Here is a 19984-nt window from a genome sequence, read left to right on the forward strand (position 1 = left end):
ATTAGACAATTCAGTTATGGGATAGTGGCATAGACTACCGTGGAGTGATTAAAGGGCTGGGTTTTGAAAAAATAATGACATAGGAAAATAATTGTGGTAGATAGGAGGAAATTCAGGTTAGTAATCATGAAATTACCAAAGCCAACCCAGTTTTTGGAGTGATAAGTGTGTACCAGACACAGTGCTAAGTGCTTTACATACATTATCTTTTTTAAAACCTCACACTAGTTCTGTGAGGTAAGTACTTGGGTGCTTCTTTTATGGAGAGCAAAGTGCTGTGTAGGTGGCAACATTCTGGAGAGAACAAAATTGGAAGCAAGGCTGAACCCAGGCCTGTTCCATTCTAAAGCTTAAGCTCTTAACAACCACATCTCCACTTTTCAAAGGAAAGAGCAGTTCAGGGTGAGGTTAACAGGTGTACATGAAAAATCATTCTCCTGCACAAATAAGAATGTTAGTTATTAATTATGTAAAGTCTTTTTTGTGATTTAACTTTGTAGGGCCTCTGATGTGCTAGTATATAGTGTTTAGCTCTGCTATGGTCTGAATGAGTCCTCCAAAATTCATGTGTTGGAAATAAAATCCCAATGCAACTGTGTTGAGTGGTGGGGTCTAATGGAAGTTATTTATGTCATGTGAGTTTTGTCTCTTAAATGGATTAATATTACTATAAAAAAGTCTTAAAGGAGTGGGTTAATTTTATCTTGCTCTTCTTCTGCCACGTGAGGTTGCAGCAAGATGGCCTCACCAGATGCTGGTGCCTTGATCTTGTACTTCCTAGCCTCCAGAACTGTGAAAAATAAATCTTTCTTCTTTGTAAATTACCCAGTCTGTGTTATTACATCATGGCAGTACAAAATGAACTAAGACAATCTCCAAAGGAGGCATCAAGTATGCAGATTCCCCAAACTTGCTGGGTGAGATAACTCTTGTTTTACAGGGAATTAACAATTATTGGAAAGTAGGGCATCATTGGTAAGTGTTGAACTATGCTATACTACCATATTTAGAGCATAAAGAAAGTACATATAGAAAATTAAATACTGAAAGGATGTATAGCGATGGGTTTATAGTTTTTATCCCTGGATAGTAGGATTGCAAGCAATTTTAACTTTCACCTGTATAGTTGTCTATATTTTCCAAATTTTTATAATGAGTATAATTTCATTTTATTATGAATACATTTTTAAAAAGCAGAAAGAGAATCTATTTTCTTTGATTTCTCTTTTATTCATATTGCTTAACCTGTAACCTCTGTACAGATGATTTCCAGTTCTGCATCTCTAGCTTTGAGTTTAAAACTCTGTTTTTATTATGTCTCTCTCTCTCTCTCAGAAATCTATAGTAGCTTCTGCTTCACCCACACTGTCTCTCCTGGCTTACTTGCTTGAGAGTTTTCTGGCTTATTTCCTGGAGAGTTTTCTCTGCTCCAGTTAAGTCAGTCTCCTCTTGTGTCTTTAAGACTTAGTTATTCCATATTTTTAATATTTAATTTGTTGCTTATTCTCAGTTTCAGCTGTTTATTTATGCAGTTTCCTTTCTTGGAATACATTTGGTTCTCTCCTTTTTCTTTCTAAAATCTCCATACAAGGTATGGTAGGAGGACTCTCCCTGTTATCACCCCTGCCCATTAAAAGTCATATTTTCAACTAAGTCCATATAATCTGCTTAGAAAGACATGTTCCCTGTGATTTGTAATCCAATGCACTCAGAGCACTGTACAATCAGAGGAACCCAGGACAGCAATAAAAGCAGTTTAAAAATAACTAAAGTTATTTATTTGCATTTACCCGACATTACAATGGGGATTCCTAGACCACCATTATGTGAGCTTAAAAATCTCACCTTTCTGAGGGGACGGAAGGCAGCAAACTACACTGCCATGTGTGTACCTATGCAACAATCTTGCATGTTCATCACATGTACCCCCAAACCTAAAATGCAATTAAAAAAAAAATCTCACCTTTCCATTCATTGCCCTCACCTGTATCAGCTGTCTATATGAGTCTTTCACCCCCAAATTATCCTTCAAAATTCCATTCTTCACTTTAGCAACTAAAATGAACTGTTCAAGAAAATACAGGGGTTGGATGATGACAAATGAAAAATATATTAGGCTTATCTTTTGGTAAAGAGGAAGGCTGAGAGGAGAGGTGACTGAAGTAGTTAATATCATGAAGGAACTTAACCATGAGATTAATACATTTTCCACATGTCTTAGTTTAATCTAGTATGAAACTGATTATCCTTTCTAATCAACTCACAATGTTAGCCTATACCACTGCTAGGGACAATGAATACAGTACATTTTACTTACTCCTTTGAAAATATATTTGTTTTCCCTAAAATAAACTCCTCTAAACTCTATTCCCAGGGTTCTAGGAGAACAGGAAAAAATGTATTTTTATCCATTTCACTGTTTTCTCTAGTAAGCTTATAGACAAATGTATAGTCCATACTGCTGTTTCTACAGTTTTCACTCTATTTGTAATCTCACTTTTGATTTATTACAAATGAATCATTTTTGTTTTTTTCCTTCTACCCACTTTTAATTATCTTAGTTTATATAATATTGCTAAAAGCTGACTTAAATTCTTTCTGAAACAATCTGCAGGTACAAATAAGCAAGCAAATAGATTAATAAATTACCAAGTTCCTTCATAATATTAAGACATATAGCATGTAATATGAAAACAATGAAACCAAAGATAACTTATTATGTTTAGGGAGGAAAATATATGTATATAAATCCAAAACAGCATTACATCGAATAGAAGCAGAGTAGAAACAAAAAGCCCAGTGGAAAGAAATATATACAGCTTAAAATGGACTGGCCATAAATCAAAGCGTCATGTTGTCACTGTAAAAGAAAATGAGCAGTTAAAACGAATGGACTGTTTACTCACACCGATTATACTTCTTGGACTCAGTGTACAGTTATGACCTACTTAGCTAAGGAAGACCTGAAAATATTCTTTTAAACCAAATGAAGAGGAAAGTTTAGAAAATGATAAAAGGCATTATAATGCAACATATTATAATTAACTAGGATAACATTCTTTCTTGAACATTTCTGTGAAAGCACACTATGGTATCTGTCTTAACGTTTTTCCTCTCCTACATACCCAATCCATTACTAAGTCTCATTAATTTTAACTTCTAATATCTACTGTCCATGGTACCAGTTTCACCTTAGTCCAAACTACCATCATCTGTCTCTTAACTACTGCAGTGACCACTAGCATTCTTCCTATGTACACACTGACTTCCATTTCTGTTATTCTCCAACCATAGCAAGAGTTTTCTCAATCCCAAATCTGTTTTCAAAACTCAAATTTTATCATGGCATACTTATGGCTTACCTTCCATGAATTCACCTTTATCCTTAAGTATGTATAAAAAACTGGCATAGCCTATAAGATCTACATAGATGTGACTCTTACCCACTTCTCAACCCTCTTCTGATACCCACTACTATGTGAACTCTACTTTCCACACATTAACCCATTTACATGTTCTTTCTATGCCGTGTTCCTTTCTGCCACAGGATTTTTGCACATGCTTTGCCCTTTAACTAAAATGTCTTTCTCCTTCACATAGGTAATGCCAGCTTATCTTCATCTCTCAGCCCAAATGTGACTTCTGCAGAGAAGACTTTTAGCAACTGAGGTGAACTAGCAAGACTAGTTCACTTCCTTTTTACCTCATCTTCTAATAGCATTTTTGCTTCTCTTTCACTGAGTTTTTAATAATTGTCATTTTATCTTTATTTGTATGATCACTGAAACTACATACGTATCCTCCACTAAATTTTATCAGAATAGGGAATTTCTGCTTCTTACTTACTGTTAGATGTCCATGGTTTAGCATATACAAGTTAAACAATAAATATTAGTTGGATGAATAAATGAATAAAAAAATTCAAACTAGTATTGTGTCCCCTAAGTGCTATATTACAGTATAGTATTACATAAGTGCTATATTAAATGGTAGGAACATTTGATCTGTGTTTTAAGGCCCAGGCATGGGAAGCATAGTCTTAATGAGGAGGTAACTACTAGTATCCTTAAGAGAGAACATCTAGGGAGTAGGACAAAACAAGTTTTTGGTCTCTCAACTGCTGCTGACAAACTGCTCTGCAGGGCTGAGGAAAAGAGCTTAGAAAGCCTGTTGTCTGATGACATAGCACCAACAGCCAGGGGAGAAGTAACTAGAGCTTTTAAACAGCAGAGGTCTTAAATGCCTTTTCCAGAGTATGGATGGGCAAGCAGCTATATCTTTGAAACAATTTTCAGAGGGAAGTCAGGGTCTATAAAACAATTATTTTTAAAAAAGTGAAAATGTCCATTGAACTAGGTATTTACCATATAGACCTAGATATATTAAGGTTTACATCTTTTCTATCATGGCTTAATATATTACATAATTAAGAATATGGAGATGAAGCCAGCAATGTGATAATAGGAAACAGCTATAGGTTTTCACATTGGATTGCATACTTGTCTAGTTTTGTGGTTTTGGAAAGTTAGCCTATGGGTGCTTCAGTTGAGTTTCACCTTATATGAAATATGAAACAGTTTATATTTTGGGGAGGATGTTGAGACATAAACACAATACAATCTTATTGTCTTATTGATCTTCTAGAAGACAACTTGCAATCCTATGGTCTACTTCCCCCATCTTAAAACACCGTCTTCCCTTCACTTCTGAGATACTGTCATGGTAGGATCATGATGACTCCATGAGCACAAGTGCCTCAGTGGCATTCATCACATAAATACTAAACTATCATTCATAACTGCTTGTTAGTAAACAGTTATATATTTCAGAAAGTGGCAAGTTTGGTCAATTATCTAAACATGTGAAGGGACTTACTTCAAGTATGATAAAGTGGAAGCAATATTGAACCACTTTCTCACTGGGTCAGGAATGTGATGCTAGGGGAGACTTTTCCTGAACTCCCCATAACAGTTCATTATCTGATAGACAGGGACCGATAATAAGTCAGTGGCTCCAGGAAGATAACTTCTGCTTCTCAAAAGAATGGCTGAGTGATTCAGTGCTGTCAAATGTCTTAGTAATTCAGATGCTAGGGTAGCATTGATTGGAGAGAGCCCAAAACTGATGGCTGGCATCTAATATTAGTCATATACCAGGTAGTGTAGATACAACCAACCTTGAAAGAAATATAATTCTTTAAAAATGTCAATCCACATTAGTGGACAAAGTTCTTAAAAAAATCAAGGGGTGTGACTGGCAAGATGGCTGAATAGGAACAGCTGCAGTCTGTAGCTCCCAGGGAAATCAACACAGAAGGCAAGTGATTTCTGCATTTCTAAATGAGGTGCCCAGCTCATCTCATTGGGACTTCTTAGACAGTGGGTGCTGTCCACGGAGGACAAGTTGAAGAAGGGTGAGGCGTCACTTCACCTGGGAAATGGCAGGGGTTGGAGGACTCCATTTGCTAGCAAAGGGAAACTGTGAGGGACTGTGCCATAAGGAACGGTACACTCTGGCCCAGACACTGCGCTTTTCCCATGGTCTTCATGACTTGTAGACCAGGAGATTCCCTCGGTGCCTACACCACCAGAGCTCTGGGTTTCAAGCACAAAACTGGTGGCCATTTGGGCAGACGCCAAGCTAACTGCAGGATTTTTCTTTCATACCCCAGAAACACAACAAAAAAAGAAAATTTCAGGCCAATATCCCTGTTGAACATTGATGTTCATCAAATCCTCAATAAAATACTGGCAAACAGAATCCAGCAGCTCATTAAAAAGCTTATTCACAACAATCAAGTCAGCTTTATCCCTGGGATGCAAGGCTGGTCCAACATATGCAAATCAATAAACGTAATCCATCACATAAACAGAACCAATGACAAAAGCCACATGATTATCTCAATCAATGCAGAAAAGGCCTTCGATAAAATTCAGTGCCCCTTCATGCTAAAAACTCTCGAAAAGCTAGGTATTGATGGAACATATCTCAAAATAATAAGAGCTATTTATGACAAACCCACAGTCAATAACATACTGAATGGGCAAAGCTGGCATCATTCCCTTTGAAAACTGGCACAAGACAAGGATGCCCACTCTCACCACTCCTATTTAACATAGTATTGGGAGTTCTAGCCAGGGCAATAGACAAGAGAAAGAAATAAAGGTATTCGAATAGGAAGAGAGGAAGTCAAATTGTCTCTATTTGCAGATGACATGATTGTATATTTAGAAATCCTTATCATCTCAGCCCAAAATCTCCTTAAGCTGACAAGCAACTTCAGCAAAGTCTCAGGATACAAAATCAATGTGCAAAAATCACAAGCATTCCTATACACCAATTACAGACTAACAGAGAGCCAAATCATGAGAAAACTCCCATTCACAATTGCTACAAAGAGAATAAAATACCTAGGAATACAACTGACAAGGGATGTGAAGGAACTTTTCAAGCAGAACTACAAACCACTGCTCAAGGAAATAAAAGAGGACACAAACAAATGGAAAAACTTTCCATGCTCACAGATAGGAAGTATCAATATTGTGAAAATTGCCATACTGCCCAAAGTAATTTGTAGATTTAATGCTATCCCCATCAGGCTACCATTGACTTTCTCCCTAGAACTAGAAAAAACTTACTTTAAATTTCATATGGAACTAAAAAAGCCCATATAGCCAAGACTAATCCTAAGCAAAGAGAACAAAGCTGGAGGCATCATGCTACCTGATTTCGAACTATACTGCAAGGCTACAGTAACCAAAACAGCATGCTCTGGTACCAAAACAGATATATAGACCAAATATAGCAGAACAGAGGCCTCAGAAATAACTCCACACGTCTACAACCATCTGATATTTGACAAACCTGACAAAAACAAACAATGAGGAAAGGATTCCCTATTTAATAAATGGTGTTGGGAAAACTGGCTAGCCATATGCAGAAAACTGAAACTAGACCCTTTCCTTACACATTATACAAAAATTAACTCAAGATGGATTAAAGACTTAAATGTAAGACCTAAAACCACGAAAACCCTAGAAGAAAATTTAGGCAGTACCATTCAGGACATAGACATGGGCCAAGACTTCATGACTAAAACACCAAAAGCAATGGCAACAAAAGTCAAAATTGACAAACGGGATCTAATTAAACAGAAGAGCTTCTGCACACAAAAGAAACTATCATCAGAGTGAACAGGCAAACTACAAAATGGAACAAAGTGTTTACAATCTATCCATTTGACAAAGGGCTAATATCCAGAATCTACAAAGAACTTAAACAAATTTACAAGAAAGAAACAACTCCATCAAAAAGTGAGTGAAGGATATGAACATATGCATTTCAAAAGAAGACATTTATGCCGCCCACAAACATACGAAGAAAAGCTCATCATCACTGGTCATTAGAGAAATGCAAATCAAAACCACAATGAGATACCACCTCACATCAGTTAGAATGGCAATCATTAAAAAGTCAGGAAACAACAGATGCTGGAGAGGATGTGGAGAAATAGGAATGCTTTTATACTGTTGGTGGGAGTGTAAATTAGTTCAACAGTTGTGGACAACTGTGTGGCAATTCCTTAAGGATCTAGAACAAGAAGTACCATCTGACCCAGCAATCCCATTAGTGGGTATATACCCAAAGGATTATAAATCATTTTACTATAAAGACACATGCACATGTATGTTTATTGTGGCACTGTTCACAATAGCAAAGACTTGGAACCAACCCAAATGCCCATCAATGATAGACTGGATAAAGAAAATGTGGCACATATACACCATGGAATACTGTGCAGCCATAAAAAATGATGAGTTCATGTCCTTTGCAGGACATGGATAAAGCTGGAAACCATCATTCTCAGCAAACTGACACAGGAACAGAAAACCAAACACCACGTGTTCTCGCTTATAACTGGGAGTTGAACAATGAGAACACATGGACACAGGGAGGGGAACATCATACACCAGAACGTGTTGGGGGTTGGGGAGCCAGGGAAGGGATAGCATTAGGAGAAATACCTAATGTAGATGACAGGTTGATGGGTGCAGCAAACCACCATGGCACATATAGACCTATGTAACAAACCTGTACATTCTGCACATATATCCCAGAACTGAAAGTATAATAATATAAATAAATAAATAAAAGGTAAGTTCTGTATATAAATGTGCAGGTGAGTTCTATCTGATATCTACTTACTAAATCATCTTTAAATATAAATATCATAGAGACTTGGCTATACCCATTATAGAGATTAAAACATATGCAGACATTTTCAGTGCTATAACTATGTATAGTTTACACATTTCTGGTTAAAGTGAAAAATAAAATATTTTGGGTTCCTCTCAACATTTTTTTCTTAGGCACTAAAATTATCTTCCTAGAGAAAGACGACACAATTGCTTAAAAAATTTGTCTTTACTTCTTTCCCCAGAAAGATTTTGAAGGATACATTATAGAAAACTAAGAGGAATACAATGGCAATATGGGGACTTCCCTTCTCCTTTTGTTTTCCCATATTAGGGCTTTCATACTCAGTGTCTCTTTAGTTATGCCCTTGCCTTGGTTCTCTGAATCACGTAACTTATAGTCTCAGGTATAAACTTCGCCCAGTAACCCTTTCCAGGAATCATCTGATTGAAATCAATTTCTAGATACCTTGAATAACATGCTCCAATTTGGGAATAAGGTTTGAGAACACAAAATTGATTTTGGGTCAAAAACATGATATCGTTAGTCGGGGTTGAATAAAGCCAGACATTCTCAATGCTGGAAACTACAATGTATGCACCAAATATCAATCAGTTTGAATGGGAGAACAAGTGGAGTAATGGAATGAACATGGGTTTGACGTCAGAGAGATCTGCGTTCCAAGTCCAGTAGACATACTTATTAGCTTGGACTAGTTTCTCAATATTCCTGAAACAAGTATTAAGTGAGAGGAACACTAAATGCCCTCATACGCATCCTATTTTGAATTTCTCCAAGCAGCAAACCCCAAGACAAGGATTCAAATAAATGTAGTTTATTTTTTAAGTAGAAGAAATACTGGAAGAGGAGTGGGTAAATGATACTAAGAGAGGAAGAGAGCAAATAAAAATTTGTGTAATCAAGCTAACTACCATAGGAGTGACCAGACCTTAAACCTCTGGGGAAAATTCTGAGAACCAGTATAAAATGTATGTTTCAGAGTTATCCCAGCAAAGGAGCAAGGATGCTGAGGTATTCATACACCAACTCTTCTCAGTGATTGGTTGAGGGTCACTCTGATGGTGTTAATTCCTGGCCCTTGCAACCTGTCTTGCTGAAAAGTATAAGAAATGCAGACTCTAACAGATGTAAGTCAGGCTAGTGTGAACTGAGAGATAAGGGCAAGAGGATGTGGGGTGATATAATTTGGCTCTGTGTCCCCACCCAAATCTCATCTGGAATTGTAATCCCTACATGTTGAAGGAGGGACTCTCACCAGGGACCTGGTGAGAGGTGATTGGATCATGGGGATGGTTTCTTCCACACTGTTCTCATGATAGTGAGTTCTCATAAGATCTAAAGATTTAAAGGTGTTGGCAGTTCTCTTGCTCCCTCTCTCCTGCTGCCATGTAAGATATGTCTTGCTTTCTCTTTACCTTCTGCCATGATTGTATGTTTCCTGAGGCTTCCCAAGCCATGCATAACTAGGAGTCAGTTAAGCCTCTTTATAACTTACCCAGTCTCAGGTAGTTATTTTAAGCAATGTGATAATGGACTAATACATGGGGTCATTGACAATGTCTTCTATGGCCCTACCCTTTACATTATTGAGGTCTGCTTATTTCCTATGTTAGGTTCCCTGAATTCCATCATTGATTCTTCAGGGTCACAGCTGCTTACAATTTATTTATCTATGTAAGCTTAATGATAACGGACTTAGTAGGACAGGCTACAGTACCCCTTGCTCTAGATATTTCTGAATCTGCAAGTCATATTCATTATTCTTCTACCACCTATTCCATCTTTCTCTCATCACTGGCCATCATCTTTGCTGATTTATGTTACTTGCTGGGAGGGGTCACTGAGAACTTCATCCACGAGGTGATGAACTTCTGTTTACCATTCCATTATCAGACTTGGTTACTGAAGTCTTCCGTATGTGATTATTGTCATGAAAGCATTGAGAGATGCCCTGGTGAATCTCTTGAGTTACAGATACACCTCCCTGTTCCTCTTATGCAGTAGCAAGTCCAGCTTCTCATTATAAACAGGGTTAATCACCCTTGCCAGCATAGTAACTCCTTTCTTTTCCTGATAGACTGCTGGCATGTGGAGCTAAAAATGACCAGATGGCAGCTATAACTTTAGATTTAGTGGAATCCTAAATGGTCCCCTGGTAGAGGTGTGTATACCCCTATCCCACCTCACCATGGAAACCAGAACCTCTGTTTCTCCAGAGTTTATAGATATTGGCATAGAAAGCACAAATTTGCCAAGTGGATAATCAGAATCTTTGGTGGGAGGGGCTGCTCCTACTTTCTTTCTTTTTTTTTTTTTTTTTAGACGGAGTTTCGCTCTTGTTGCCCAGGCTGGAGTGCAATGGCGCGATCTCGGCTCACCGCAACCTCCGCCTCCTGGGTTCAGGCAATTCTCCTGCCTCAGTCTCCCGAGTAGCTGGGATTACAGGCACGCGCCACCATGCCCAGCTAATTTTTAGTATTTTTAGTAGAGACGGGGTTTCACCATGTTGACCAGGATGGTCCTGATCTCTTGACCTCGTGATCCACCCGCCTCGGCCTCCCAAAGTGCTGGGATTACAGGCTTGAGCCACCGCGCCCGGCCTGCTCCTACTTTCATCCCTTGTCTCTCAGACCTATGTAGTTTGTCTCTTGGGGTAACAGTACCATATAATGACTGTTGGTTCAAAGAAAAATCTAGTCTTGAGGGACAGTGTTCCAGCACCACTGCGTGTCATTCCCAAGCTGTGAATTTTGGAGTCCATTCCAATTTTCTGCTAGTCTTGCAGCTTCTGCATGATATATAAATGGTAGGAGCAATGTATCCCATGGTCATGTGACCTGAGCAATAAGGATACTCATATCCCAGTCTGAACCTACTGGAGAGCCTTCTCTTGGCCCTAGCCTTACCTCACATCAAGTTGGAAGTCAGGACAATATGGACTGATAATGGCTAAAATTCTGTTTAAACATTCTATTGCAGCATGAGTATATACCAAAACAAAATTGAAGAAAGTATGGCAACTAATTGATATGTTTTCATAAAGGTATGTTTTCATAAACATACCTGAATGTAGCTTAGATTTTTCACAATGATTTTATAAGAATAGATTGATAGTTTCATAAACCAATAATGCTTGGACTCCCTTACTACTTGAATTTAAAAATTCTTTAGGTCAGTTTGTGCCCCAGAAATACAGCACTTACTGGATATAAGCTGAGTACAACCCAGCCATAAATTCATCCTGTCTCCTAGTACAAGATTTATGAGTTCTATAGGATTTATATAAAATTTTTCCCCTCTTTGTATTATAGTGAAATTCAATATGTATATATTTGATACATACATACATGTATATATATGTATATATATATATAATTTCCCTTTCTGTCATTTTTTGTAAGGCTAATCTCACTTTCACAGCTCCACCAGCTCAAAGGCTGAGGGAACATATGCTTCTCCATATGCCCAACACAGATTCCTCAATGCATTTATTACTCAGAGCTTGGTGATTGAAGAATGTTTGTACTATTTTATTTTTCCTCAATGTGAGTCATTCTACTGTACATTTCAAAATCTGTGATAAGTTGAAAGATCCAAGAATGGAGGTACATGTCAACAAACAGCTTTCCATCTGGTAAATGAGAGATTTTATTTATAATCAGGTATTCAGATACAGTGGTATAAAATGAGATTCAAATCATTTTATTTCATGACTGAAGGGCTAAGCAAAAACACTAACCACCTCCAATCCATTCACTGCACTGCAACCAGATCAGGAATCCCCTCTGCCTTAAACTCTCCAATGAGTCTAAAATCCACATCTTGAGATATTGTGGCCCTCCATGATCTAGCTCTCAGCTCCTTCTTCAGACTATCTCTCAAAGATTCTCCTTCCTTTCTACACTCCAGCTAAATGAGATCTTTCCGTTAGCACAACTCAAGCATAATATATAGGTAGGAAATGTTCAAAACCCAAGTCAATTTTAATCTAGAACTTACTACCAAGTAGAATTTTTCATCCATTGAACTCCAAGGGAGCATCTAGAAGTTAGGGTTTAGGGTTTAGGATGGAAGTAGGGACAGCCATTGTGAGGATCTGCTTTAGATTTTTAGTCCAAAGGGATCATCTAGTAAATTATTCCTCTGGCACCATATCTGGGACTACTGCAAAAGCCAGACCCGGACTAATCCGCAAAAGTAATTCAGAACTCCTGGGATGTTCAACTGATAGACTTAATTCCTCTGGCCCTAGAGTTTAGTAACACCCTTCTCTCTTTACCACCCACCCAAGGCAGGAGGTTTCCTAGCTAACAATGTCCCACCAGTTGCCTAAGGAGTTACTCCAATTTGAGATATGTTATCAGTTTTAATTGGGAAGCCTGAGTTGGTCCAAAGTTCAAGCACAAGCTGACAGATTTTGTGCATCATAAGGTTATGAGATGTTCCAAACACCATTCCAAGCCAAGGGGGAGGTGTTCTGAGACTTTTTCATTTTGTGTCTTTGAATCTTCTCATTTTGTTTAAGCCAGCCTTTTGGCAAAGTATCCTCATCATTTTTTTTTCTCTAAGTTTGCCTACTCATTTACGAGCAGAAAAAAATCAATTGGTTAACCTTTAGAAAGGCTTTAAATGTGCTTAGTTCACTAAGGAAGCTTTGGGATATAAAGCAAGTGTCTTCACAAAGTTTGAATCTGGGTGAATTGAACAGATAAAACTTTAATTGATTAAATAATAAAGTGCTAAAATGTGTAAACTTACCACTGTGAGGAAAAATTTTAGTGAATATTTCACAGGAACAGTGAAAATTTTGCTGCAAATTAAAGGAAGAGTAGGATTAATATTAAGATAAATGACTATAGGGAGTTTGTTGCAAGGATGGTATCTCAGCTCTGGCTGCTATAACAAATATACCATAGACCGGGTGGCTTAACAAACATTTATTTCTCATGGTTCTGGAGGCTGAAAGTCTAAGGTAAGATACAGTACAGTTGGATGTTGGTGAAGGCCTTCTTCCAGGTTTCTCATAGCGAACCTCTCGTATCCTCACGCAGAAGGAGGTCAGGCTAACTCTCCAACCTCTTCTTATGAAGACTGTAATCCCATTCATGGAGTCTCCACTCTCCTGACCCAGTTATCTCCCAAAGTCCCCATTGCCAGATACATTGGGATTAGGGTTTCAACATATGAATTTTGAGGAGGCAGGACACAAACATTTAGCCCATTGTAGGCTTCAGAAAGCACTGCCTGTTAGTGGTTCTCAAGCCGTACCATGCATGCATCAGAATCTCCTTGAGAAAGATTGTTAAAACACAGATTTCTGCCCTGCACCCACCCCACCCATACCCATCGCCCTAGAATTTCTGATGGGATGAGGGTGGAGAATTAGCATTTTTCACAAGTTCTCAGGTGAGGTTGATGCTGCTGGTTTGGGGCCCAAGCTTTGAAAGCTACTAGTTTAGACTGTGTTGATAACTGGATGGCTCACCACACAGTAAATCGCATCTGCTGATGATAATGCTGCAAATTGCCTTTCTTAGTGATACCCTTTGCTCTGCATTACTTTCCACCCTGAAGTATATGATGCTCCCATTTTCACCTCTACATTGCTCAGTTCACCTTGCCTTTCCCTTGCTGCCCTATTCCCACATTCTTAAGGCTGTCACCAGATGGAGTTTAACCATTTCCTGCCTTTTTTTGTTGTTGTTCTCCTTGTAAGCTGATTTCCTGTTTTGCGACTGACTGTTAGACAATCTAAATTTTAGATTTCTAGAAGGGAAAAGTAGATAATGTTATCAGTTTCTTTGCTCTCCTGCTGATTCATTGGTAAATGAAAGTGGTGATGTGAGAGACCTGATTTCTATTTTCTGTTCAAAACTGATGATAATTTTTCAAACAGAAGTGTATTTGCCTTGGAACTCTTTCCCTTTGATGAAATGATTACCCAAGTAGGTAAAAGTGTAACTGCAGTGGTTCTGATAATTGCATGTTGATATGAGGCTTTACATATTAAATTATTAATATGGGTTGACCCTTGCAGAAACTTTGAATTTTTTTCGTCTTCAATCACAGTACATAGCAAATTATAAACTAGCCAAACCCATCAGAACTTCTTTCCATTAATAATGAAAGGAGTTTTTAAATAGCACACGGTAGGCATTCATATATTTGGTGAATGAACAAATGAATGCATTCAAAATAAATGCATAAATGATTTTTCTTTTCTTCACGAAACAAAAACAGACATAGTTCCATGAAATATAGGCACGGGTATTTTGTATCAGTTTTAAATTTGGCAGACTACCAAGTGTTAATTTGCTTTTAGCTAGTTGAGATTAAATGTAATTCCTTCCCCAGGCAACCCTAAAGTAAGTAAGCATGAAAGCATTTTCAGAGTAATCTGGGAGGAATTGACATTTAAAGGAGTTAGCATTACATCTGTACTTTAAGGCTATTAATTTCATAGATAAATTAACTTCATTACTCCATCTTTATCTTGCATTTTGAAAGGACTCCATCAGCTGGAAGACTGAAAGCCGAAGGTCAATTGAAACTGCTCTTATCCCAGCCAGGTTGTAATTGGAACTTGCTTCTGGAAACCCTACTGCATCATGACGGACTTTTGCTGAGAATCTTGCTAAAAAGCTCAAGTGAGTATTTGTAGTTATGAGAATGCCCTTGAAAAACCTAGTCATTGCTCAAGTTTAATAACATTTTTTTTTCTAGGCAAATATTGGAAGAAGGATATAAACGAACGGCATGCATTAAGTCAGTTGGGTTAGCAGCAGGCAAAAGAATTACATCACTTTACCAACCTACTTGAAAGAATTTGTATGACTCTGAATAAGAGAAAACTATATTTTTATATGACACTGTTCTATCACAAATATCATTATGTAGAAATGTATCCATATGCAGGGTTTGAAATGCCTAAAATAATTGTAAGAATGTAGTTATATTTCTAAAGCACAAGTCTGAATTAGACCTAGACACACACACACACACACACACACACACACACACACACAAACACTGTGTGTGAGAGAGAGAGAGAGAAAGAGAGAGAGAGAGAGAGAGAGAGAGAGAATTAGACTAACACTGGAAATGTCAGTGTATCATTAAGAGTGCTTGTGCAACATACAAACAAGCAAGCTGTGGCCTACAGCTATATCCATTGGAACATAGAGTAGGAATCATCAGAAAATTTTAAATGGAAATTGAGGAGTAATAGAAGACCATACTTCTCTTAATTACTTCCCCCTCCATAAATGCTTTTTAAGGAAGTGGTAAGTAATGTTATGTCAATATAATAATACTTCTCATTGCTGTCCCACTTCATCTAGGAAGAGTCTAACCATTTTCACATGCTCCTGTGCATCTCTCCTATTCCGCACAAGTGAAGCCTGATTAACTTTATCGATTACTAGGTTCACTGTAGGTTCCCAAATCAAAATCTTTTTTCTATAGTTTCTCATCACCTGCAGGACCAAAGCCAGGTCCCTTCACCAACCAGATATGATCCCAGATGGTTTTCTAACCTTTTCCCCCACTATTTTCTTGCACACACCACCCACTTACTCCTGTTCCAGTTGTTGTCCCCAAAGCCCCAAGCATGTGTTTGCTCCACACCTTGGCTCATCTGTCTTTCCTTCTTAAAGACCTGCCCTAAACATCTTGGCTTCCACCAGTCTGCAAAGGCCAGCTGATGTTTCGGAGCTTTGAATGCCCTATCTCTCACTGATCTCTTCCTCTCTGATCCTCATAGTGAACTTTCATCTTAGTTACTTTATTTGCCCTTAGCATGTGCTGCCTTATATTTTTATTGTGTTTATATATGAATGAGGCAAATGCCGTTAGGCCCTATCAGCCTGTTAGTATACAAATGAGCTTATAGCCTTCCCTTGTCTAAATAGCTCCAGTCATTTCTGGTAATTTTTGTTTTCTTGTATCTGCTCAGGACCAGTTCCCCATATTCTCTCCCATCCACCTTGATGTTTGCTTCCCCAAAGGCACTTAGGAGTGGTATCTCCTGTGAGAATATTGCTCCTCCCCTGGTGCTCTCCAAACTGTAAAGCCATATAATGCCAGTGGTCACCACAACTTGTCAGGCCACACTGTGTTCCAAGCAGAAGGGCACAGCTTGTTCCCTCCCAAACCCTGAATCTGAATTTATTTCCTTAGCTCCCAAACAGTACTGTTTGGGCCTCTAATCTCACAAAGTTTATCTGAAAACAATTAATTTAGCTTCAGGCTTAACGACCACTCTCCTAGGGAAAACTCACACTAGGGAAACTACTTCCTTAAGTGATCAACATTTGTTGTTCACTTATTAGTTATCAGGCACTATGCTAAGCATTTTATACACATTATCTAATTTGATTCTCTTTATAATCTTATAAAATATATACTATTGTTACTCTCATGTTAAATGTAAGGACATTGGCATTGAAGATAAATATTACTTACCCAGAGATACACATATCTGACAAACAGTGAGTAAATCTCGATTTTGAACCCAGCCAGAGCTTTCTGTCCCCTGCCCTTCCAATACAAATACTCATGCAAATTAAACCCTGAAGTGGAATAGCAGTAGTATTGGGAAGAATTGTTATCTGTATACCTCAGGTTGGATCAACCAGGACATCTTGGTACACATGCATTTAACTTGCCTCTCCAGCTTGTTAGGCAAGGTAAATTTTTATATTCCTCCTTAAGCTGGCACAGTGCTTTTTACATAAAGAGTTCAGTAAACAGTGCTTGGCAAATCAGTGATCAATTAGAATATAAAACATAGTGCTTCCCTTAAACTTTATAGTAAGTGCTTTTCAGACAAAGAAGCTACGTGACAAGGATAGTATCTGACACAGCTGAGAGTTACTCTGATGTAATTGTTGAAATTCACAGGCATGGTCCTATAAGAGAAATGGTCTCCATTGGATAGAAGTATGGAGAATAGATTGCAAAATCAGTTGAGATAAGCCTTTTGACTATATTGAGATAGCCACTAACTACAGAAAGTACAATCATAGTTATGACTATTTAACCATATTCTCTTGCAAATGAATCCTACATTTACTTATCACAAATAAATATGTCCACTGTCGGGTATATATAACATGATGTTGTTTAAAAAAAAACTTAGAGTTATCAAAGGTGTCATATTGTGCTAATTTTAGTTCTGGCTCTTATGGAGTAGAGCAGTGTATCCAATCTGCTCAAATATCCATCATTTTGAACAAAGGCTATTAGACTACATGGTTGCTCTGGTATTGTCTTGTATTCAATTTTACTAGCTACTTCAAACACCATAAGGATAAAGTGACTGATTTTACTAATCAGTTGATTGACCTACTTCTTAATCTCCAATAGAATTCGTGTCACTTCCAATTAGAAACAATATATTCTTAGAATCTTGTTAATTATACTAACATGGACATTATTATGCACATAAAAATTAATTTGTAGTATTTTTATATTTTATTTTTATTTGATCAAAAGTCTCACAATATTTTCAAAGTACCATTTTGTAATTTAGAAGCTTGATAATTTTAGAAAATATTAGGAAAGCAAAATCTGTGAAACCCCATCTCTACCAAAAAATATACAAAAATTAGCTGGGCATGGTGGCGTGCACCTGTAGTCCCAGCTACTCAGGAGGCTGAGGCAGGAGAATTGCTTTAACCCAGGAGGCGGAGGTTGCGGTGAGCCAAGATCGCGCCACTGCCCTCCAGCCTGGCGCCTGGTGATGAAGCAAGACTCTGTCTCAAAAAGAAAAAAAAGGAAAGCAAAATCTTTGAGTAAAATACTCTGAATTATATATTTCAAGCAACATAATTATCAGCTTTTTGGGAGTTTTTAAAAGAATAAATAAATAGTGTGTTTTTCATTTTTAAACTAATAAGCAACTTCAGCAAAGTCTTAGGATACAAAATCAATATGTAAAAATTGCTAGCATTTCTATATACCAACAGTGAAGCCAAGAGCCAAATCAAGGATGGGCTCCCATTCACAATTGCCACAAAACAAATAAAATGTCTAGGAATACAGCTAACAAGGGAAGTGAAGGACCTTTGCAAGAACTACAAACCACTGCTCAAAGAAATCAGAAATGACACAAACAAATGGAAAGACATTTCTTGCTCATGGAAAGGAAGAATCAATATTGTGAAAATGGCCACATTGCCCCCAAAAATTTAAGATTCAATGCTATTCCCATTAAAGTACCATTCTTCACAGAACTAGAAAAACACTATTTTAAAATTTGTACAGATACAAAAAAGAGCCTGAGTAGCCAAGACAATCCTAAGCAAAAAGAACAAAGCTGGAGACATCACACTAGTGGATTTCAAACTGTACATCAGGGCTACAGTAACTAAAACAGCATGGTACTGGTACAAGAACAGACACGTAGACAAATGGAACAGAATAGAGAACCCAGAAATAAGACCACACACCTACAACTATCTGATCTTTAACAAACCTTATAAAAACAAGCAATGGAGAAAGGATTTCCTATTTAATAAATGGTTCTGGAAGAACTGGCTAGCCATACGCAGAAAATTGAAACTTTACCCCTTCTTTACACTATACACAGAAATCAATTCAAGATAGATTAAAGACTTAACTGTAAAACCCAAAACCATAAAAACCCTAGAATAAAAACTAGGCAATATTATTCAGGACATAGGTATGGGCAAAGATGCCATGATGAAAATGCCAAAAGCAATTGCAACAAAAGCAAAAGTTGACAAATGAGTGTAATTAAACTAAAAAGCTTCTGCACAGCAAAAGAAACTATCAACAGAGTAAACAGACAACCCATAGAATGGGAAACAAATTTTACAGACTAAGCATCTGATAAAAGTCTAATATCCTAATTTATAATAAACTTAAACAAATTTACAAGAAAAAAACAATGAACCAGATAAACAAGTGGGCAAAGGACATGAACAGACACTTCTCAAAAGAAGATATATATGCAGCCAACAATTAAATGAAAAAAAGCTCAACATCACTAATCATTAGAGAAATGTAAATCAAAACCACAGTGAGATACCATTTCACAACAGTCAGAATGGCTATCATTAAAAAGTCAGAAAATAACAGATGCTGGAAAGGTTGTGGAGAAAAAGTAGCAATTTTACAGTTGGTAGAAGCATAAATTAGTTCAACCGTTGTGAAAGACGGTGTGGAGATTCCTCAGAGACCTAGAGACAGAAATACCATTCAACCCAGCAATCCTATTATTGGGTATATACCTAAAGGAATATAAATTGTTCTATTACTAAGATGCATGCATGCATGCATATGTTCATTGCAGCACTATTCAAAATAGCAAAGACATGAAATCAATCTAAATGTTGGTTATTAAAAAAAATGTGGTACATATACACCATGGAAAGAAAAGGAAAGAAAATGTGGTATATATACACCACGGAATACTATGTAGCCATAAAAAGGAATGAGAGCATGTCTTCTGCAGGGACATGGATGGAGCTACAGGACATTTTCTTTAGCAAACTGACACAGGAATAGAAAGCCAAATACCACATGTTCTCACTTATAAGTGTGAGCTAAATGATGGGAATACATGGACACAGAGAGGGGAATAATACACACTAGGGCCTGTTGGAAGGTGGGGGGGTGGGAGGAGGGAGGGAATGAGGAAAAATAACTAATGGATACTAGGTTTAATACCTGTGTGATGAAATAATCTATACAACAAACCCCCATGACACACATTTACCTATGTAACAAGCTTGCACATCCT

General features: G+C 37.5%; 1 protein-coding gene across 2 annotated transcripts in view; it reads left to right on the forward strand.

Annotated features, from left to right (window-relative positions):
- The window catches only part of KIAA0825 (KIAA0825 ortholog), a 466326-nt gene that overhangs the window by 154666 nt on the left and 291676 nt on the right, over positions 1–19984 (forward strand). For both annotated transcript variants that reach the window (XR_012513095.1, XM_039470047.2), the window contains exon 14: positions 14725–14864. Coding sequence is in view for 1 of the 2 variants with exons in the window: in XM_039470047.2 (XP_039325981.1) it covers positions 14725–14864 (140 nt within the window). In the remaining variant the exon portion in view is untranslated. The remainder of the gene's footprint in view (positions 1–14724; positions 14865–19984) is intronic.

Source organism: Saimiri boliviensis, chromosome 1 (assembly GCF_048565385.1).
Source record: "Saimiri boliviensis isolate mSaiBol1 chromosome 1, mSaiBol1.pri, whole genome shotgun sequence".
Taxonomy (NCBI): domain Eukaryota; kingdom Metazoa; phylum Chordata; class Mammalia; order Primates; family Cebidae; genus Saimiri; species Saimiri boliviensis.